The 23,057-nt window shown below is 46.3% G+C and overlaps 1 protein-coding gene across 1 annotated transcript in view; it reads left to right on the top strand.

Moving 5' to 3' along the window:
• The first annotated feature begins 19,342 nt into the window (after positions 1-19,342).
• Gtf2ird1 (GTF2I repeat domain containing 1) overlaps positions 19,343-23,057 on the top strand; it is a 93,743-nt gene continuing 90,028 nt past the window's right edge. Inside the window, exon 1 of the mRNA XM_051204835.1 lies at positions 19,343-19,377. Coding sequence (XP_051060792.1) covers positions 19,354-19,377 — 24 coding nt within the window. The 5' untranslated portion in view covers positions 19,343-19,353. The remainder of the gene's footprint in view (positions 19,378-23,057) is intronic.

The raw sequence follows: 23,057 nt of genomic DNA, 5'->3' as shown, positions 1-23,057 counted from the left end.
ATCCCATTCCGTGGCCCCCATAGGCTTGTGCCCAGATCGTAATGCAAAGTACACTCGGTCAGCTTCAAACGTTCCTGTAATTCTTCTGTCTCAACACAGTCCCAAAGGCTCTCCTGAGACCTCAAGGCAACATCTTAATTGTAAGCTCCTGTAAAACTAAATTACATACTTCTGTAAGTGGTGGGGGGCAGAGAAACTACCAAACCTTATCTCTCCATGTGTGGGAAGATTTCTGGGCTGGAGAGATGACTCAGTGGGTAAGTACTCTTCCAGAGGACCCAGGTTCAATTCCCAACACCCCCATGGCAGCTCACAACTGTCTGTGACCCCAGTTCCAGGGGACCTGACACCCTCACACAGACAGACATTCAGACCAGACCAATTATGTAAAAGTAAATCTTAAAAAAAAAAATAAAAGCCAGGTGGTGTAGTGAGATAGGCCTTCTGTAGCACTGACCACGCCCATTGGGGGTGGAGCCATGGGCGGAAGTGACCTGTGGAAGGAGGTCGGAGGGGGCCAGGAAAGGCGCTCTCTTGCTGGCGTGACTCGGACAGGAGAGGATCGGGTTGAATTTCCTGGTGTTCATCTGTCTAGGTTGTAAGTTATTTCTCCCTGAATAAACATCTATTCGGCCTATTTGTTTATCCTGATCCTTATTTACCGCAATAAGGTGGTGGTGCACACCTTTAATCCCAGCACTCAGGAGGCAGAGGCAGGTGGATCTCTGAGTTAAAGACTGGCCTGGCCTACAGACCTAGTTCCAAGACAGCTAGGTCTGTTACAGAGAGACCCTGACTCAAAAAAACAAAATATGTATGTACATATGTATATTGGGGATCAAACTGACAGGACTATGTCTTGCGGCGGGGGCAGAGAGACGAGCAAACTGGTGGAAAATCGAGAAGATTTTGTATGACAGCTGGCGGGGATCTGAATTAACACAGGCTGTGTGACTCACCAGGAGCTAGGTGTCCTTCCTGAGGTAACTGGCATCTTGGTGGAAGGTTATGGAAGGTTCCCGGAGGATTAAAGGTAGTTCCTGGTAAACAGAAACCCGCCTTTAAGTTTGCTTTCTGGATTACAGCCCTAATGCGTTAGAGTGACCACTAATAACCATGGCAGAATCCTTATTAGGCTGCCTTGAAATCTCTTGACAACAGAGTTAATCCAAAACTCTTCATTTCCATCTCAAACGCAGTCTCAGCGCAAGGGCAGAAAGCAGTCATGTTCTTTGCCAGAATATCACAAGGATGATTTTCTCACCCAGTGGCTAATGTTCCCCCTGAGGCCCCTTGAGCAGGACCTCCCTGGCCCACAGCTCTCAGCAGTACTGTTTTTCCTGTTCCTCCCAGGGTGGCTCACTAAGCCCAGTTACAGCATTCAGTGCTCTCCTAGTGCAAAGTCCCAAGCAGGGACCAGGCTGAGCTGAGGCCCCAGGGCCATCAGGAGTGCTGCGTATTGGTCCTTTACACATGTACTGGGTATCACATGACAAGAAGGTGTGGCAGCCACTCTATGGGCTCCGGGTGAGAGGGCTATACCCCTTCATCGGTGTGTCTGAGCGCAAGTTCTTGGGCCTTATTTTCCTCTTTTTCTTTCTTTTATTCGTTTCTTTTTTTGTTTTGTTTTGTTTTTATTTGTTTGTTTTTTGTTTTTTTGAGACAGGTGTTGCTTTTTGAAACAGGGTTTCTCTGAGTAGCCTTGGCTGTCCTGGAATTCACTCTGTAGACCAAGCTGGCCTTGAACTCATGTAGATCTGTCTGCCTCTGCCTGCCAAGTGCTGGGACTAAAGGTGTGTGCCACCACGTCCAGCTCTTATTAGATTTTTATATTCTTGGTTGTGAGCCTAGTCTTTAATGGCTGAGCCATCTCTCCAGCCCCTAATAAATATTTTAAAGCATCCATATGCTCCTACAGTCCTTGTTCATCCTGAAGGATGGCACCCTAATTAAATTAATTTTAATTTTTAAAATTTTATTTATTTATTTATTTTGCTTTTTGAGGCAGGGTCCTGGAACTCACTGTGTAGATCGGGCTGGCTGGGAACTCATAGAGATCATCCTGCCTCCACCTTCTGAGTGCTGGGACTAAGGGTTTGCCCCCTCACACTCAGTTACTTGGTTTTCTACTCCCGGGAATAAGTCACTTGCTAGTGTGTGCTCCGTGGCTGGTGCTGGATGGATGATGGTAGCTGCAGATCCATTCAGGAGCAGTCATCCTCTGGCCCCAAAGTGGATTCAAATGGTGGCAAACAAACCTCAGGGCCGGGGGGGGGGGGGGGAAGTAAAAAAAAAAAAAAGCAGTTTTACCCAGTGTGGAGTAACCGACATCAGGGTCCAGCCTGTTGTCAGCTCTAGCTTGCACAGTAAAACCAGGCTGGGTGGAATGAAGGGGGGAGAGGAAGAGAAAGAGGAGGAAGGAGGAGGAAGAGGATGAGATGGAAGAGGGAGAGAGGGAGGAGGAGGTTGGGGAGGAAGAGAAGGAGGGGACGGGAAATAAGGAGAGAGAAGAGATTAGAGATGGGAAGGATGAATGGGCAGAAGAGAAAGGAAAATGCGAAGGAGAAAGGAGGGGAGTGAAGAGGACAAACAAGGAGGAAAATGAAACATATACAAGGTAGGTATAGACATAAACAAGACTTAGAAATAGTCTAAGTCTTGCATGCAATGCACAGAACTGCCACAAGGTGTCTCCCTCAGCTCTTGCACCTTCTGGTCCAGCCCCATCTCTACAGGGCACAGAAGGCTTTAGGACCTGCCTGGCAAGCCAGCACCGGAAGGGATAACGTAGGTGTCTCCGCTCCTGGCCCTAGAGTTCCCTGTCCTCAGGAGTCACCAGGCTTTGTTCAGACCCCTATATGGGCATCCATCTTCCATCCCAGCAACAGAAGCTGGCTAGAAAGGGGTCACTTGTTCTGTCTCCGGGGCTCCTTCAGGTAGGACTTGATGCTCCTGGGCTGACCCCCTCCCTAAACCCCTGTTCCTTGTCTAGCAAATCTCCGAGGGTGACTCAAAATGTCTTCATTAGGGTCCTTGCTGAATCAAGACAGCATAGTTCTAGACTGTCCTCTGGAACCCTGGGCAAGGCTTTCCATTCTTTCTCTTATGTGATGGACTTGCTGCCCCCCATTCTGTCCTCAGAATCACCCTCAGAACGCTCTCCCTGGCTCAGCAGCTGCCCTTCCCTCTGCCCCACTGGAACTACTCTGCCCTGGATTTCCCAGGCTCTTCGGGTACCAGGAACATTTTCCTATGTCCCCGCTCAGTCCACACACTGCACCCTCCGCTTTCTGTTCTTCTCTCCTTGTCAAAGCTCCAGTTGTCAAGGTGACACACCAGGAAGAGGGAACCACAGCTTTGGAATTGCCTCTGCCAGACTGTCCTGTGATCCTGCCTTGGGGGCCGTTTGTTTACTCGCTGGTTGATGTTGGGGGGCTCAGCCCACTGTGGGAAGTACCATTCCTAGGCAGCTGAACCTGGTAATACATGAAAGGTAGCTGAGCAAGCCAGGAGAAGGAAGCCAGTAAGCAGCAGCATCCCTCCAGGCTCTCCGATTCAATTCTGGTCTTGAGCTCCTGCCCCAGCCTCCCTCCATGATGAACTGTAACCTATAAGCCAAATAAATTCCCCATCCCCAATTTGGTTTGGTCAATGTTTTATTACAGCAACAGAAAGCAAATTAGGACCCCCTTCATCCTGTCCTAGCCTCTTTCAGTGCCCACTCTGGCCTGGTCCTCAGTTTCTAGCTCAAGCCTCACACACTTACATGGACACACACACCTACACACATGGACATCCACTGACACAATATATGTGAACACATATACTCATAATTAACCACACATTAAATACTCGTGCAAGTGTATATATTGATACCTACACATACATACAGTCATGCACACAGTACCACACACACATGCATATAATTATCCACATATGCACACATGTATCTAGATTTACATGTATATTACATATACATGTATTGTGATGGCTATTCTTTTGTTTTTGTGTTTTGTGTTTTTGGTTTGGTTTTTCAAGACAGGGTTTCTCTGTATTGCTTTGGAGCCTGTCCTGGAACTAGCTCTGAAGACCAGGCTGGACTTGAACTCACAGAGCTCCACCTGCCTCTGCCTCCCAGGTGCTGGGACTAACGGCATATGCCACCAATGCCCAGCTTGTGATGGCTATTCTTGATTGTCAACTTGAATATATATGGAATTAACTAAATCCCCCAAAATCTGTACATCTGTAAGGGATTTCTGCTTAATTTGAAATAGGAAAAGACATACCTTTAATCTGGATTTTGTTTGTTTGTTTTGTTTTCCAGACAGGGTTTCCCTGTATAACAGCTCTCTGGCTGTCCTAGAACTCACTCTGTAGACCAGGTTGTCCTCAAACTCAGAGATTCCCCTGCCTCTGCCTCCCCAGTGTTGAGATTAGAGGTGTGTGCCACCTTGTCCTGACCTTTCTAATCCCCATTCTTTGTTGTTCTAAGATCTCTTTCTTAGCCAGGTGGTAGTGGTGCACATCTTTGATCCCAGCAATCAAGAGGCAGAGGCAGCTGATTCTGTGAGTTTGAGATCAGCCTGGTCTACAGAGCAAATTGTTGAACAGTCAGGACTACACAGAGAGATCCTGTCTAAAAACAAAACAAAACTAAACAAACAAAATCTTTATTTTTATGTTTAAGTATTTAAGTAATTTGTCTGTGTGCGTATGTGCATGAGCGTGCGCGTGCACTGCATATATTCTTGGTGTCTACAGAGGCAAGAAGGTGCTAGATCCCTGGAACTGGAGTTCCAGGCAGCTGTAAGCCACCATGAGGGTTCTGGGGACTGGACCCTCTTCTTCTGCAAGAGCAGTAAGTGCTTTTAATCACTGTGCTATCTCTCTAGCTCTGATTTTATTCTATTTTCTTGTTTCTTAAATTATGTGTGTACTTGTGTGTCTCTCTCTGTGTGTGTATGTGTGTGTACTAATGAGTGTCAGTGCCTGGGGAAGCCAGGGAGATCAGAACCCCTGGAGGTAGAATTACAAGTAGTTCTGAGTGGCCCAACATGGGTGCTGGGTATTTTTTTTTTTTTTTTTTTTTTTTTTTTTTGTCTGTTTGTTTTGTTTTTCAAGACAGGGTTTCTCTGTAGCGTTGGAGGCTGTCCTGGAACTAGCGCCTGTAGACCAGGCTGGTCTCAAACTCACAGAGATCCGTATGCCTCTGCCTCCAGAGTGCTGGGATTAAAGGGGTGTGCCACCACCTCCTAGCCAGTGTGTGCTCTTAACCACTGAACCATTTCCAGCTGCAGGTTTTATTTTATTTGTATTTTATGTGTATGCCACATGTATGTGGTTGCCTACAGAGGCCAGAAGAGGGCACCAGATCCCATAGAGCTGGAGTTATAGGCGACTAAGCTGCCTGGTAAGGATGTTGGAAACAGCTTACATCCTTTGCAAGAGCAGCACACACTGTTAACCACTGAGCCATCTGTCCAGTGCCCTGCTCTTTGTTTTTCAATTAAAAAACAAAACTCTCAGCTTTTAATCCCACAGCTTTAGTCCCAGCACTTGGGAGGAAGGGGCAGTCTGATCTCTGTGAGTTTGAGGCCAGCCTGGTCTACATAGCAAGTTTCAGGACAGCCGAGGCTACACAGGTACCTGGTCTTGAAAAACAAACAACAACAACAACAACAACAAAAAAAAAAGTAGAACAAGCATCACACTCATTTTTGTGTACAACAGGACAGCCGGACACAGATCTGCCTTGCAGAGTGGCTGTACGGAGCCAATTAGCACAAGTGTGGTTTCACGAGCCAATCCCAATCACATTTGTGTGGTGCAAACATCAACACTTAGAATCTTCTGCCCTGGTTGTTGTCTGGAACCCAGCACCTCGGGGTTGACTCTAGTTATAGGATTGAGTACTATGTCACAGACTTCTTCCTAACACCAAGTTCAGGTCCACAGGGTGTGCCTGTGACAACCCACCACCTTCGAGCCTGCCTCCACTCAGCCCAGTGCCAGTCCATGTTCACTAAAGAAGTGTCAGATCTGAGTTTGTCTGTTGTCTGTCCATCTGTCTGTCTGTCTCTGTTTCTCTGTCTCTCTTGCTGTTTCACTGTTCTCCTTTGGTTGGTTGGTTTTGGGGTCTGGGGATATTGTGGGGGTTTTGTGTGTGTGTGTGTGTTATTGTTGTTGTTGGTTTTTTTGTTTTGTTTTGTTTGTTTTTTATTTTGAGACAGAGTCTCCCTCTTCCTGAAGCTGGCCTCAGCTCCAAGAGTAACCAAAAGTAACCTGAAATTCTTGATCCTCCTGCCTCTACCTCCCAAGTGCTGAGATTACAGGTGTGTGCCATCACACCTGGCTTCTCTGTCCATTCTTTTGTAGAATCTTTCAGCTTTGGGCTGGAAGCTTTCTTCCTTTGAGACAGGATTTCTTTTTCTCAGCCCTCATACCTTTTTAAGCTTCTATCATGTTTAGAAAACAAACTTGCCAATCCCCCCAACCCCCACCCCACCCTCCAGGCTGACTCCCCCAAGACTTCGCCTCCTGGGTGGCCTCCTGCATCCAATTAGACCTTGCCTGAATCTTTAATGCTGATAGTTTTTTAAAAAATCTTTTAATCCAGGCTTCAGGCTTTGATCTCCTATCTTCTGGAATCATCTTCATCTGTCACTTAATTTTATCGTTGTTTTAAATCTCTCCACTTTTATCTGGCAAGAGTAACTTTCAAGCCCCTCTTCCTGGCTTCTAATTTTAATTCTGTGTGTGCTGATTGGGACTCAGACTTCAACCCTCTCCTTTGAGGTTTCTACTCTTCATCTCCTTGGCAATTCTCTTGTTCTTTCATCTGAACTGCTTTTTGCTATGTAAAGAAAATTCCTGGGACCACGACTGTAGCTCAGTAGGTAGAGCATTTGCCTAACATGTACAAAGCCCCGGGTTGCCTCCCCAGTACTGCACACACAGGGTAGTGTATATATCCCTGTAATGTGTGGAGGCAGGAGGGTTGGAAATTCAAGGTTGTCTTCAGCTCCCTGGTGAGTTGGAGGTCAGTCTAGGCAACACTAACTTCTTTCCTAAAACAACAAATCTAAACATTTTGTTGGAGATAATTCACATACCTCACACATTCATCAATCAGAAGCATATAATTCAAAGGGTTTTATTTTAAATCTCAAGTTGCACGCTTATCACCTTGATTCTGGAACATTCTTGTCACCCCTAAAAGAAATTCCACAAACTTTAGCCAGCACTCAGCAATAGCCCATCTAGCCCAGGAGTAGTGGTATGTTCCCAGACAAATGATTGCCTTTCATCTTTGGGAATAAGATCTGCTGAACATTCCCACTGTCAATCAGTTACGGAAGAGTTCAGGGCCTGGGTGTGGTGGAGCTTGCCTATAACCCCAGCATGAAGGAGGATCGTGAGTTTGAGGCCAGGCAGGGATGGCAAGACCCTGTCTCAAAAATAAATAAAAATGGGGGACTGGGGAGATGTTTTAGTCAGTAATGTGCTTTTTCTGCTAGCATCGGGACCTGAGGTCACTCTCCAGTACCCACAGAAAAAAATTCAGGCATGACGGTATGCACTTATAATCCCATTGCTGGTGAGGTGGAGACCAGGAGATTTGGGGACAATTGATGGTCAACAGGCAAGCTCCTGTCTCCAAAAGTAAGGTGGAGAGTGATCAAGATAGAGACCTGATAACAAACCTCTGGCCTCCACATGAATGTACACACACATGCAATTATGTGTACAGTGCACACACATGAATATATCCATATACCACACATACACTAAATGATAAAGCAAACAAAATCTTCAGGCAAATTTGTAGGTTTAGTATAATGCAACATAGCTGCAATCCCAACATTTGGTAGGTGGGGACTGGAAGGTCAGTAGTTCAAAGGTCAGGAGATATTATTTTAAGGTGTGTGACTTTTGTTTATGCTGCATTTGTTTAACTCTGTGAAGCTGTGATTCGTTGCCTGTCTAACACACCTGATGGTCTAATAAAGAGCTGAACGGCCAATAGTGAGGCAGGAGCAAGGGTAAGCGGGGCTGGCACAAGGATAAATAGAAGGAGAGAGGAAGAAGAGAGCTACAAGAAAACAAGAGGAGGACTTCAGGGGCCACCCACCCAGCCACCTACCCACCCACCCAGCCACCTACCCACCCACCCAGCCACCCACCCAGCCACCCACCCAGCCACCTACCCACCCACCCAGCCACCTACCCAGCCACCCACCCAGCCACCCACCCACCCAGCCACCCACCCAGCCACCCAGCCATCCACCCACCCAGCCACCCACCCACCCACCCAGCCACCCACCCACCCAGCCAGCCACAGAGTAAGAAGGGAAGCAAAATATACAGATGTAAGAGAGATAAAAGCTCAGAGGGAAAAGTAGACCAGTTAATTCAAGTTAAGAAAATCTGGCTACAAACAAGCGAAGCTAAAGCCAGACACACACAACTAATAATAAGCCTCTGTGACTTACTTGGAAGCTGGGTGGCAGAGCCAAAAAGCCAAGAGTAAAACATCACACTACACAGCAGTTCAAGGCTAGTATGAGCAACATAGTTTCAGGCCAGTCTAGACTACCTGAGACTCTGTTTCAAAAATACAAAATAATAAACAAAAATAAAAAGCAAAATCGTGGGCAAACTGAAAAACAAGATAAAATGAAGGCTGGGGAGTTGCCTCCGTAGCTGAAGCACTTACCATATAAGTGAACAGATGGGAACTCAGATCCCCATAACCCACATAAATGCTGGGTTGGTATGGAGGCTCACCTGTAATTCCAGTCTTAGACGTCGGAGACAGAGGGTTCACAGAGCCATCTGCCTCTTGAGGGTAGTCCTATTGATGAAGTCAGGGTTCGACTAGAGACCCTGCCTCAAAGAAAAACACAGAAGAGTGGTCAAGGAAGATTGCAAACATTGGCCTCCAGCACCCATATGCAGGCACACACGGGTCCATACTCACGCACATTCAGACCTGCACGTGTGCATCCCACACAAACGTCAATATAAAAAGAAAAAGAAGCCAGGCAGTGGCACCACACGCCTTTAGTACCAGTACTCCGGAGCCAGAGGCAGGCAGATTTCTGTAGGTTTGAGGCCGTCGAGTTCCAGGACAGCCAGGGCTACACAGAGAAACCCTGTCTCAAACAAATAAACAAATATAAAAAGAAATCAAGTAAAATTTAAAATCAGAACAAACAAAATTACATGTGACTACCTCTGTAATCTCATTTCCTTGATCCTTTTATTTTTTTAAGTTGTAGACAGGGTTTCACTATGTAGCCCTAGCAGGCCTGGAAATCTCTATGTAGACTAGGTTGGCCTTGAACTCACAGAGATCTGCCTGCCTCAGCCTCCCAAGTGCTGGGATTGAAGGTAAACACCACCACGGTTAGCTTTTTGAGACAGGATCTTACTCCATTACCCAGGCTGATCTCAAGCCAGGTGTGACATCCTTCTCAGCTACCTGAGCGTTGTTGGAAAGTCTGAACCACCCATGCCTGGGTAAGTGGGGTTTTTTTTTAAATTATAATAATGTAAATCCCTAAGTTAATTTTACAGTGTTAGCCATCAAGGTCTTGAGCTATCATGATCTTTAGTAAATTTGTTCTAAAACACCTTATATTTTGTTTTGGACTAGTCAAATCACGGTGCAAGGACAATTAGCTGTCCATATGGGAAAAGAGTGAAAATAGATTCCCACCTCCCACATAAGTAAGAGCCAGACCCAGATCAAATAACTATGCGTGAAAAGAAAAGTTGTAAACTTTCACAACAAAATGTAGAACAGGGAAATGTACGTGACTAGAAAAAACAAACGCTGTGGTTCAAACTGTCTCTTTACAAAAATCTCTCCCTCTAATCATATATAGTATACAGATACTTAATATATAATATAATAGATTCGATAGATATGTAGATATATAGACGTTTGGTTTTTGACACGGGGTTTCTCTGTGTAGCCCTGGCTGTCCTGGAACTCACTCTGCAGACCAGGCTGGCCTGGAACTTACAGAGGTTCTGCTTCTGCCTCCTGAATGCTGGGATTACACGTGTGTGGCACCACACCCTGCAGAATTTCTCTATATTTTCATTTATATGCATTGGTGTGTGTCTCTTGTCTGTATGTGCACCACGTCACACAGGTGTCTATGGAGGCCAATGAGGGTGTCAGATGCCCTGGAGCTGGGGTTTACAGTGGTTGTGAACTGCCTGATATGGGTGTAGGACAGGAACGAGGTCCTCTGCCAAAGCAGCAAGTGCTAACCCCTAAATCATCCTTCCAGTCCCTCAGTCTCTTATTGAGCATCATTTATCAGGAGCCCAGCCAGTAATATGCTAGTCTTGCAGGAAAAGGGGCCTACACTTAACCCCCAGAGCCTGTGTAAACAACTGGGCATGGTGGAGTATACTTGTTGTAATCCCAGTGTTAGGGAGGTCAAGGCAGCCTTTGGACCTTTAGTTTCAGGTTGGTGAGAAAGCCTGTATCAAAAAAACAAAGACAGGAGACAGAGAGGTGACTCAGTGGGTAAGGGTATTCACCACCTAGCCTTATGACCAGAGTTTGATCTCAGAACCATATGGCTGAAGAAAAGAGCCAATGCATTGTTGTCTGACTATGGTATGGTGTACACACACACAGTGGGGAGTATTGTTGGTGTCGTCAACCTAACTTCACATAGAGTTAACTAAAACTCAAAATGGAGAACATGCCTGTAGGGGATTTCTGCTTAATCTGAGGTGGGAAGATCACTTCTAATCCGGGTCTTTGAAGCATGGAGACACATCTTTAATCCAGATCTAATCTGGTCCAAGCCTTCTACTAAAAGCCTATGTAAGGACATGGAAGAAGGAAGCTCTTGCTCTTTGCCTGCTTGCTCTGGCCTTGCTAACAAGTCTATTTCTTCACTGGCATTGGGGCCCACTTCTTTGGGATTCCAGTGGACACTGAAGACTAAGACTGGCTGAGACATCCAGCCTCATGAACTGAACAAATGCTGGGTTCTTGGACTTTCTGTTCATAGCCAGCCATTGTTGGATTAGCTAGACAGCAGCCTGCAAGTCATTCTAATAAATCCTGTGTGTGTGTGTGTAGAGAGAGAGATTCATTCTGAAAGTTCTGTTAATCTAGAGAACCCTGACTGAGAGAGAGGGAAGGAGAGAGAGAGAGAAGGCCTCTATCTGTCCTACCTTATTTGTATATTTTTTTCAAGCTGAGGTCACCTCAAAGTCCAAAGTGAAAGGTGTCCTCCAGCCATCACATTTATGTTCTAGGTGACATTATGAAGAACGTAAGAAAAGGAATGTTCCAGAATTCCTATAGATATTCTGTCACATTTCACTGGCCAGGTGTCAGTCTTCTGACCACACCTATTTGGAGATCATACTGTAATCCCAGCACTTGGGAGGTTGAGGCAGGAGGATCAAGAGTATTTTTTTTTAATTGAGATATGTAAGTAGTTTCATATCAATAAACAAACAGCTCAAGAAGGGTAGGCCAAGCCTGTTATCCCAGCTACCTACAAGACCGAGGCAGAGAATAGATAGTTCAATACTAGTATGAACCTCAAAAAATAATAAGAAAAAAGGGCTAAGGGATATAATTTAGCAGCAAAGCACCTGCCTAGAATCTCCCAGTGAGAGCTGGGGTATGTTCCAACATCTGTAAGGCCCTGGGTTCAATCTGCAATACGATGTTAAAATAAAGAGAATTTGCATCCTGTTTTAGTATATCTGAGAGGCAGAAATCCCATTGACCCTGAGGGATGCTGGGTAACTGAAGAACAAAGAGGAAGTCTACACTCAAGGCCCTACGTGTATTTCAAAACAGGCATTTGGGGTTAGCTAGTTCTGTGTGCGCAGATCCCTGCCAGGCCACTGGAAGCACCAGAGAACAGAAGGTAGAGAGAGAAGGTGTTCCTTCTGGGCTCTTGACAAAGTCACAGACATGCGCAGAAAAGCAGAGCATCCTGGGAGGAGATAGTCCCTTGTCTGATAGGATGAGGAGTGAAGGAACTCGGAGAAAATGGCAATCTAGAAGATCCCTGTAAGTAGCAGATTGGAACTGAGACCTGGAAGGTAGGAAGGGTTTCCTTATAGCCCAGGCTTACCCACTTAAAAAAAAACTGTGTGTGTGTGTGTGTGTGTGTGTGTGTGTGTGTGTGTGTGTGTGTGTGTGCGTGCGCACAGTTGCCAGAGGAGGACAGAAGAGGGCATCAGATCTCCTGTAGCCAAAGTAACAGGCAGTTTTATGTGGGTGATGAGTTCGAAACTTGGATCCTCTACAAGAGCTGCAAGCACTCTTAACCACTGAGCCATCCCTCCAGCCCATTCACTCACTTTCCCTTTCGTTGTATTCCCCAGGGCTTGATATGGGACACAGTTTAATTCCACCACGGAAGCCCCAAATAAGCTCTGGATGCCCCTCCTACCCCGACCTCACTTTTCTCATCCGTGCAATGGTTCCCTTATATCCGTCCCTACTTTTTAAATTTTTGTGTTTTGCTTTTTATTTTTGAGACAGGGTCTCTACATAACCCTGGCTGTCCTGGAACTTATTCTGTAGACCAAGCTGTCCCTCAGCTCAGAGATCTGCCTGCCTCTGCCTCCTGAGTGCTGGGATTAAAGGCGTGTGCCACCTTCCCTTATAAAGGAATGAGAAGAGAAGAGACCCTGGGAGATTTCTAAATCCCAGAACTTGTAAAAAACCTTAGTGTGAATTCACAGGGGGAAACTGAAACCCAAAGCCCTAAGAGGCTCACACATGAGGATGCAATCGTCCCTACCTGGGTCAAATTTTGGAACAAAAGGACCATGTTCCTTGCTTGCTGAGCCTGTTCCTCCAAGAGTGAGGGGCCCCACTGGAGGAGGGGTATCTGCTGCCTTCTTTGGCACCTCGCAAATGTTAATTGGGGAAATTATGCAAAGATGAGAGATGCTCATTTGCATGTTAATGAGGTGGCTATATTAAAAATAGCAGGAGGAAGAAGTTAAGTTTGGGATTGAAGCGAGTCTGCCAGAGATTCCGAGGAAGAGCCAGGCTCCTGGGATCATGAGGTGGAGGTATAACCTGGCCTGATTGGACAAGAACCCACAGCTCTAATAGCTTAGGATCACAGTGCAGCCTTGCCCCCTCAAGCCCCTGGAGGACAACCCTTTCACACACTGGACAAAGATTTTAGAAGTCACTTCTGACTATGTCTCTCTTCTGCATGTAACCTGCTGAGTCTCCCTGTTGCCCTCAGGATACCTGGTCCATATTCGTCTTTTTTGACACTCCCAGCAATATCACCCTCCAGCTGCTCACCCAGCTTCATCATGAACCTTCCCATAGAGACATTCCAGGGGCCTGGAACAGTGTGGAGCTGGTAACCTCAGAATGGAAACCAGGGCATGCCTTACACTGGGGAAGGGGTTTTGCTTTTGTTAACACAGGAGAAGAAAAGCTATGGATACCATCAAAATTCTAAGGATTGGATTTGGACAGGAAAAACCTCTTAGAAGAGATTATAGTTCTTCAAGCAGCAAGGCCATTTAGTCTAAACTAACCTATAAAACTAACAAATGCTTTTTATTTGATCAGATATAACTTACCAAAAGAGAACATCCCCAGAATTAGGGTTGGGGGAGGGTTCTGTTTCTGTCTTTTCAGAAGAATAAAGGCATACAGCTAAAGAATCCGAGGACCACTGTCCAAATGAGACATCTAAAGAAGGATACATCATCCAGAAAAAAAAAATGTCCCAAGAAAAAGTAAATTGGCTTATTGGCATATCACATTTCCAATAGGATAAAATTTCATAAATCTTCCCAAATGTTTGTCTCTACTGTTCTCTACAGACATGTAATGCAAATGGTCTTTTTGTAGTCCCAGTCCAATTAAAGATTAAAGCTGGCTTTAGAGTTGGAGTGTGGCTCTCTCCTCTCTAAACCCAGGCACGCTTGTTAAAGTAAAATCCAAAAATCTCTGTCTCATGTCAGAAGAGCCACCTAATATGGGACAGAAGAAAAACCAAAATTAAGGGACTATTTTATTGCCAGTAATTTCATAATCCTTTGGTTTTATTTTAACTCTTTAACAACTTTTCTTAGGTATAAATATTATCTCAAGATTTATAACACACACACACACACACATATATATATATATATATATATTTTCAACCTTCCTGTACATGATTTCATGTTTGAGTCTCTATCAGTTTTCTGCAGTGAACCATGACCATGCCTAACAGTGACCTTTGAAGTCTCCAAAAGGAGAATGGGCCCCACAAAGAGGATTCCACCAGGACTGTGATCACACAAGTTAGAACAGAAAGTGAATTAGGTACAACTTTTTGAACTCATCACAATAGGGTAGATACAGAGTATTTTCTCTGAATTTGTCAGTTGATAGTGAACTAGACATTGTTGGCATATTTACTGTCTATATATCATATATAGTTATTGTACTTATTGTATATAGTTTTTCTTATATTAGTTATAACCTTTTTTATTTTACACACAAAAAAGGGGAGATGTGATATTTTGTTTATGCTATAACAAATAAGCTTTCCTGAAGATCAGAGTACAGAACTAAGCCACTAATTAGCCATAGAGGCCAGGCAGTGGTGGCACACACCTTTAATCCCAGCATTTTGGAGAGAGAGGTAGACAGACCTATGTGAGTTCAAGGCTGTCCTGGGTACACAAGATTGAATCTGTCTAAAAGAGAAACGGGGTTCACACAAAGGTGGTTCCAGCACTTGGGATCACATGCCTTTAATCCCAGCACTAGGGAGGTGGAGACAGGAATTGATATGGCTGTGGGGAGAGACAGGAGCTCACTGCAGTCTGAGGATTCAGTCTGAGATGCAGTCTGAGGATTCTTAGGGACAGGATCGCTTCTTTGGTCTGAGCATTGGTAGAGGTAAGAACTCTAGTGACTGGCTACTTTGCTTCTCTGATCCTTCAGCTTTCACCCCCTGATAGCTGACTTTTTTGAGACCAATTTGAATTCATGCATGGAACAACTGAAATGGTCTTTTACACTGAGACAGCTACACAGTCCCTCAAGTACCAGGACATAGGTGCTCTCTTTGGTCTCTGGGGCTAGCTGATCTATTACTTATTTATTTATTTTGAGACAGGGTTTCTCTATGTATCCTTGGTTGTCCTGGAAATCACTCTGTAGACCAGGCAGGCCTTAAACTCAGATGTCTGCCTGCCTCTGCCTTCCAAATGCTGGGATTAAAGATGTGCACCGTGTACCACTGCTGCCTGGGTGGCTAGCTTGTTTTTTAAAAATGTATATATTTAATATTTGTGTAAATGTGCTTGAGTGTATGTACCATGAGCAAGGAAGCATGCAGGAGCTTGTGGAGGTCAAAAGAGGAGGTTGGATACCTTGGAGCTGGAGTGCCAGGCAGTGGTGAGCCACCCAATGTGGATGCTGGGAACCAAACTCAGGTCCTCTGCAAGAGCAATGCATGCTCTAACTGCTGAGCCGTCTCCCCAGCCCTGTCAAGTCGCTGCTTTTATGGGTATTGACACAGGGTCCCATATAGCGAGGTTAGCCTTCAACTCACTGTGTAGCTGAGGATGACATTGAACTTCTGATCTGTCTGCCTCCACCTCCTGAATACTGGGGTTAGAGGTGTGTGCAACCATGCTAAATCTATACAGTGCTGGGAATGGAACCTAAGGACTCCTAAGTGCCAGCCAAGTACTTTAGCCATTGAGCCACATCCCTACCCTTTATTCTCACTTGCTTTTGTCTCCAGGAGTCACTCAGGGGTTTAGTGGGGTCTCTGGTTAACTCTTTGGTACTATGGAGAATACTCCAGGGTCTATGACAGCACAGGAATCAGGCTGTGTCTCTGTGTCCCAGTCAGGTGTCCTACCATGAAGAGATGGTCAAACCAAGCATGGGAGAAGACTCTGGGTCCCTGGTCCCATCCAGCCACTCCTTAAGAACAGCTCGGAGAAGGGAGGAGGCATAAAAGGAGGCTGATTATAAATTAGAAAGTAAAATGTGTACAGGTCTTCACTGATTCCCATAAACACCCATTGAGGGTATCAGTCACTGGACCTGGTGATTTACAGGGTTCGGTTTACTCAGACAGGGGAGAACCTATGAGACCCTAGACTTGGGACCAGGAGGGCCTGTGGAGGGGCTTCAGGCAGTTCCAGGCACCTTGGGAGGAGGAAGATGATGGCCACAAAAGCACATTACCCTCCCAAGAAGCCTCTCACACTTCATGATCTACTTTTCCATGGCTTACGTCATCGAGCTCCTAATAGCCTTGTGAGAAAGGTCCTATTTTAATCCCTCTTATGACCAGGAGCACAGGGAGGCTTTGTACCTCTGTTGGGTCACACAGCCAACGGATAGCATCAGTTCTGGGTTGTACGTGCTTTTAGTTGATTTTTGTTCATAGTAGAGAGTCTGGCCATCCTCCTGCATTGGCTTTTACAAGTTTAGGATTACAGGCTTGCAACACCATGCCTGGTTTTGGTTTATTTTATTTATTTTGTTGTTGTTGATTTTTCAAGACAGGGTTTCTCTGTGTAGCTTTGTAGATCAGGCTGGCCTTGAACTCACAGAGATCTACCAGCCTCTGCCTCCCGAGTTCTGGGTTTAAAGGCGTGGGCCACCACTTCCCGGCCTACCTGTACTCTTTTTGATGTTATTTTATTGTGACTGGGTCTCATGTACCTCGGGTTAATGTCAAACTTGCTGTGTAGCTGAGGATGGCTCCTGACCCTCCTGCCTACACCTTCTGAGTGCTGGGATTAGAGGTCTGTGCTACCACGCTTCATTTATAACCAACTCCCCCCCCCACACACACCCCCGTTTTTGTTTTTGTTTTTGGTTGTTTTTAAATTGAGACAGGGCCTCTTATAGCTCAGGCTGTCTCAAATTTGGCTTTGTTTCTAATGATGACCCTGAATTTCATCCCTTGAGTGCTGGGGTTATAGGCATGCCCCACCATGCCTGGTTTATGCCATGCTGGGAATACAGAATGCAGAGCTTCATGCGTTCTAGACAAGCGCTCTGCCAACCTGAACCAAATTCCCAGCTCATGGCTGCTTTCTGCTTCCTCCACACCATTCTAAGGAGGGAAAGGGAGAAGGAGCCCTGCCCCTTTCTGCCTCTGTGCCTTCTCCCTTTGCTTAATCATCTTCCCCAAAACCTCTGCAGCTCGGCTGGCCCGACACGCCTCCTCGTCCTCACCGGCCCTGAAGGCAGTCGACCTGGGTCCTCAGTAGAATTAAAATAGACCTGACCTAAATTCAAGAACAATGCAGGCACTGAAACACGGCTGCATCAGCCTGGGGAGGAGAAGAAAAGACACTTGAAGATTAACTTTCAGAGGATCCTGGATCTCCAGGCTGACCCAGGCCTACAACACTGACTGTTCCTAAGTCATCCTTAAGTGGGGCAGGAACTGTAGCTCAGTTGGGAGAGCACCTGTCTAGTATGTGTGAGGTCCCGGGTTCCATTCCTAGCACTGTCCCAGATCCTCAATAAGATTCAAAGGATGATGAACATGGTAGCATGGACCTTTAATCGCAGCACTGTGGAGACAGAGTCAGATAGATGGTCTACATAGTGAGTTCCAGAAGAGCCAGGGCTACTTAGGGAGAGCTTAGCTCCTAAGAGTCCTCAAACGGTCTCACTGAACAATAAATCCAAATAAAGTGTAGAGTTGAATTGCAAAAAAAAAAAAAAAAAAAAAAAAAAAAAAAAGGCATTTTAAGGACTCCAGCAGCTCCTTGGGCTCCTCACTATGGCTGCTACTTCCTTGGGGCTACCCCCAGTCAGGCTTACCAGGGAAAAACCTGGTTACTACAGGGATGAGAAACTTAGGCTGTGGAGGATTTAGTAAACCTAGGATTTATTCCCGACCATCCAAGGCATAACTGGCCTAGAGCCCATATAATTGTCAGGTTGTGGCAGGTTGGCGAATGCTGCCTGGAGCCTCCATCCCCTTTCTACTCGGGTTTGACATGTCTCCCCACCATATGGCAGACTCATACTCTGGTATTATATGCTGGGACAGACTCAATGTTCTGGATAATAGTGGAACATGTCCTGGACGGCTCGGTAGAGTCACTGGTCCTAGAGATGAGTTCCAGAAGAGCCAGGGCTACTTAGGGAGAGCTTAGCTCCTAAGAGTCCTCAAACGGTCTCACAGATGGTACCCACAGATGTGCTTCAGGCAGGTAGGGCTCTGTCACTTAGGGGAGTCTCTCTGAGCTTAACGTCCCCAGATGTAAGATGAGGATGTTGCTCCGTGTGGTGGTTGGTATATGTCTGTCCTTAGAAAGCTAATGCAGGAGGATTGACTGGTATTCAAGGCCAGCCTGGGACTCTGTCTCAACAAACAAACAAACATACAAACTCGGGGCTGGAGACAAGGTGCATGGAGAGAAGAGCACCTGCTGCTCTTGCAGAGAACCTAAGTTTGGCTCCCAGCACCTATATTCAGTGGCTCACAAGTACCTCGAAGTCCAGCCTGGCGGGATTTGACACCCTGTTCTGACCTTCAGGGGCACAAATGACACACATAAAAAAATTAAGCAAACAAACCAATCAACCCTGCAGCTTCTCTGGAGCTTGTAGAGGGTTCTGGTTGGGAGAAGGCGCCAGGACATACCTCTCCTGCCCCCCACCCCCCAGAGGCACTCCCATCCCCCTGCTGTCCCTCAAGCTCCGGGAAGCAGGGGCCTCATGCTTGGCTCTATCACAATATTTACCAACAGCATTGCAATTGAGCCAGACGGCTTGGCAATTATAATCACGTTATCATTATTGCTGATAATTTTGATCATAAGCATAAATTATAAACAGGAGCAGGGCCCAGCGGGTGGGGCACTGCACCTCTAGGAGGGAGTATGGGGCAGCCTCTCCCACCCTATTCCTCTCCTGGCCACAAGGCTGTGGATGTCTCCTTTCTGAGGCCTGACCGAGGGATGCTGGTGACCCCAGGTGGCTTTTCCAGCCAGGGTCCCTGGGCTGTCCTGACTGTCTCCTGCGAAGCCCCACTCTGCTGCACACAAACTATTAAGGTGCAATTACGGAGGAGCCGGGCGCTCCAAATTGATCTCTCAGTAACGCCACAGCTGCAACCATGGAGACGGCCGAGTCAATTACATGCCTGGCTCTGTTCTTCAAAGATTCCAGCGGAGGAGAGGCAACGGAGGCGGGTGGCAGGGAGTGGAGAGAGGCAGAGAGGGAGCCAGGGCTAAGGAGATACCCAGGGATGGAGGAAGACAGAACTGGAGAAATTATGTAGTTCCAGAGACACCCCAAGAGAGGTAGAGACTTTGAGACAGAGAGATCTTGAGATGGAGAGAAGCTACCAGTGCGGGGTAGCTGAGAGACACCGGGATAAGCAAACAAGACAGTGTTCGCCGCAGTCCCAGCACTGGGAATGCAGAAGCAGGAGGATCACTAGTTGGGGGCCAGCCTGGGATGCATAGCAATTTGAATGCCAGCCTAAGCTACATAGAAATAGACCCTGCTTCAACAACAACAACAAAAATAGAGGAGCTGTGGGAGGCTGTTTAAAAAGACAGAGTCTGGGGATAGAGATATGGTGCAGCCGTTAAAAGCACAGGTTACTCTTGCTGAGGATCTGAGTTTGGTTCCCAGCACCCATGTTGGGTAGGTACTTATACACACACACACACACACACACACACACACACACACACACACACACACACATTAAAGAAAGATCTCAACACTCTGGAGGTGGAGACAGGAAGATCAAAAGTTTTAGGTAAGGCTGGGGGAGTGGTACACACCTTTAATCCCAGTACTTGGGAGGCAGAGGTAGGCAGATCTCCATGAGTTCAAGGCCAGCCTGGAATACATAAAACCCTGTCTCAAAAAAAAAAAAAAAAAAAAAAAAAAACCCAAAAAACCAAAACCAAACAAACAAAAACCCAAAAAAAGACCCCAATATTTCCATACCATTAATATATTAATATTACTTTCATTCTGGTTTTTCAAGACAGGGTTTCTCTGTGTAACAGCCCTGCCTGTCCTGTAGACCAGGCTGGCCTCAAACTCACAGAGATCCACCTGCTTCTGCCTCCTGAGTGCTGGGACTAAAGATGAGCGCCATCACCACCCAGTGAGAATTACATTCTTTTTTTTTAATGTATTTATTTTTATTTAATGTGCATTGGTGTTTTGCCTACATGGAAGTCTGTGTGAGGGTCATGGAGTTACAGACAGTTGTGAGCTGCCATGTGGGTGCTGGGAATTGAACCCAGATCTTGTAACCACTGAGCCATCTCTCCAGCCCCAGAGAGTTCTATTCTTTAAAATGGAAAGGGCAGTTAACTCCAGAAGATTTAAGTATTTTTTTTAATTTGAATTAATTTATTTTGTGTTTTGTTTTCCATGTATGGATGTTTTGCCTGCATTTATGTCTGTGAAATCAGAAGAGAATCCACAGGAACTGGAGTTATAGATGGTTGTGAACTGTCACATATGGTTCCTCTGCAAGAGCTCTTAACCACTGAGCCATCTCTCCACCTCTTCCAGTTTGTTTATTTATGCTATAAAGGATGGACTCTAGGTCCGTGCTGGGGATGTGCTCTGCAGGGAGTATGCCACTCCCAGCCTTTCACTGGGGGATTCTAACCAGGAGCACTACTACTGAGCCACACCCCAGCCCCTCACTGGGGGATTCTAGGCAGGTGCTCCACCACTGAGCCACACCCCAGCCCCTCACTGGGGGATTCTAGGCAGGTGCTCCACCACTAGTCCTCAAATGGCAGGAGTTAGGCATATATTCTACTATTAAGTTACATTCTGAGCCCATCTCATATTCATATTTATTTTTTATAAAGTATGTTTATGAGACAGGGCCCCTGCATCTCAGGTTGGCTTTGACTCACTATATATCTAAGAATAACCCAGAATTCTTAGTCTCCTGCTTCCTCTACTTCCCAAGTGCTAGGATTTCAGAAGTGTGCCACAATGAGTGGTTTTGTGGTGCTGAGGATGAACTCAGGACTTTGTTTATCCTAGGCAAGTCCTTCAGCTACTGAGCCACATCCTAGCTCTTATTGTGTGTGTGTGTGCTATTGAGATAGTATAGCTAGATAGTTTATGCAGGTTTTGAACTCACAGCCTTCCTCTTGCTCTCTCAACTTCTGGCATTGCAAACATTTGCCAACAGGCTTGACTGAGCTGCTTCTTCTCCTCCTCCTCCTCCTTCTTCTTTTAAATCCCACAAACATTTTTACATGCATTATTTATTTAGAGGTCGGGGGACAAGTCACGGAGCACTTGTGGGGGCCCGAGGGGGACATATAGGAACTGGCCCTCTCCTTCCACTATGTGGGGCCTGGAGCCCTCACTCACTCATCAGTCTTATCGATAGGTACCTTGATCTGCCAGGCCATCTCTCCAGCCCTTAAGATTTCATTTTTGAAAAGTATAAACAGTAATTATCAGATGAACTCCCGATCCTGAAGATACCAGGAAAGCCATGGTAGTGGCAAAAAGGAAAGGCAGAGATCTGAAGAGTCCAGAGGTGGGCCTCTACTGCTCACTCCCGGCTGTGTCCTGTGGCTTCCAAACCTGTGAGCCCTCGGGTTCCCTGCTCTCACCTTTGACCCACTTTGTGGGCTCATCCAAAGCAATCTAGCTTTGGGCTTCTCAGATGGGTTACCCTTTCACTTGTCTGTCCCCACTCCACCCTGGCTACCTAACTCCATGAAGCAAGGAACAGAGAGAGGTGGTCTAAAATGGCATACACAGAAATCATGCTGGCTTGATGGAGGCCAGAGATCCAGGCCTCAGGGAGGTTAGAGACCAAGTCTAGTGGAAAGCCGTCCCTGGTGACCAGCAGGGAGAGAACAGATCTTGTCATAGGAGCTCATGGGGCAACAGGGAAACAGGGTATCCCAACACACTCACATTCACAACCAGCCAGTTGAAAGTGGGATATGGCTCAGTTAATAGATGCTGTGTGGAGTGTGCACAAAGCCCTGGGTTCTGTCCAAAAACCAGGCTATCTCAGGTCCCAGGAGGATCGTGAAGGAGAATGAATCATCCTCAGGCTAGCCTGGGATACATGAAATCCAGTCCCCCAAAAGTGGTCTGTTTTATCTCTGTTTCATATGTAATGCTCAGGAAGGCCCAGAGTGTCTGACTGACTTGGCCTAGGGTACACAGCATCAGTAGATTGGTAAATCCATATTGAACCAGATTGTGGTGGTGCACACCTTTAATCCCAGCACGCAAGAGACAGAGACAGGTGGATCTCTGAGTTCAAGGCCAGCCTGGCCTACAGAGCTAGTTCCAGGACAGCCGGGGCTGTGCAGAGAAACCCTGTCTCAAAAGAAAAGAAAAGAAAAATCTGTATCACATGTGACTGAATGGAATCTGGGACATAGCAGGGCAAGGTTTCTGTTTTTACCAACTGTTCCCTTCTGTCTGCCTGGAAATGGACAGTGTATGGCTGGTTGGTTAGCCTTTCTGGGAAGCAGTGGAAATCCAGAGGCTGTAAGAGAGACTTTGTACCCACCCCCTACTTCTGTCCCTACTGCTGTGTCCAAGGGTCTTCCTCCCCAGTAGGTCTTATCTATATATAGGGCCCTAAGATCAAGGACTTAGGGTTGGAGAACTATTTGTTCTAGAAACTGTCAGTGGCAGCAGGGACTAAGACAAGATTCCATTTTGTCACTTCCCCAGTAGCCTGCAAAATTCCTTTACTTTTTTTTTTCCCCCAAGACAGGGTTTCTCTGTGTAGCCCTGGCTGTCCTGGAACTGGCCTCCAATTCAGAGATCCTGCCTCTTTTGCCTCGCCTCCCAAGTGCTGAGATCAAAGCATGTGCCACCACTGCCTGGCTAGTTCCTTTAATCTTTTATGGACCTCAACTCAGGTAAAACCGGATCTTGGTTTAAGGAAGAAAAGAATTTGATGATGAGCCAGTGTGAAGAGGTTTTGGAGTTTATTAAAAAAGAAAGAAGCTGGGTGTGGTGGCACACACTTTTAATCTCAGCACTCAGGAGGTAGAGGCAGGTG

This window comes from Phodopus roborovskii, unplaced genomic scaffold (genome assembly GCF_943737965.1).
Source record: "Phodopus roborovskii unplaced genomic scaffold, PHOROB, whole genome shotgun sequence".
Classification (NCBI taxonomy): domain Eukaryota; kingdom Metazoa; phylum Chordata; class Mammalia; order Rodentia; family Cricetidae; genus Phodopus; species Phodopus roborovskii.
The sequence above is the reverse complement of the archived record's forward strand: the minus strand, read 5'-3'. Positions and strand labels throughout refer to the sequence as shown.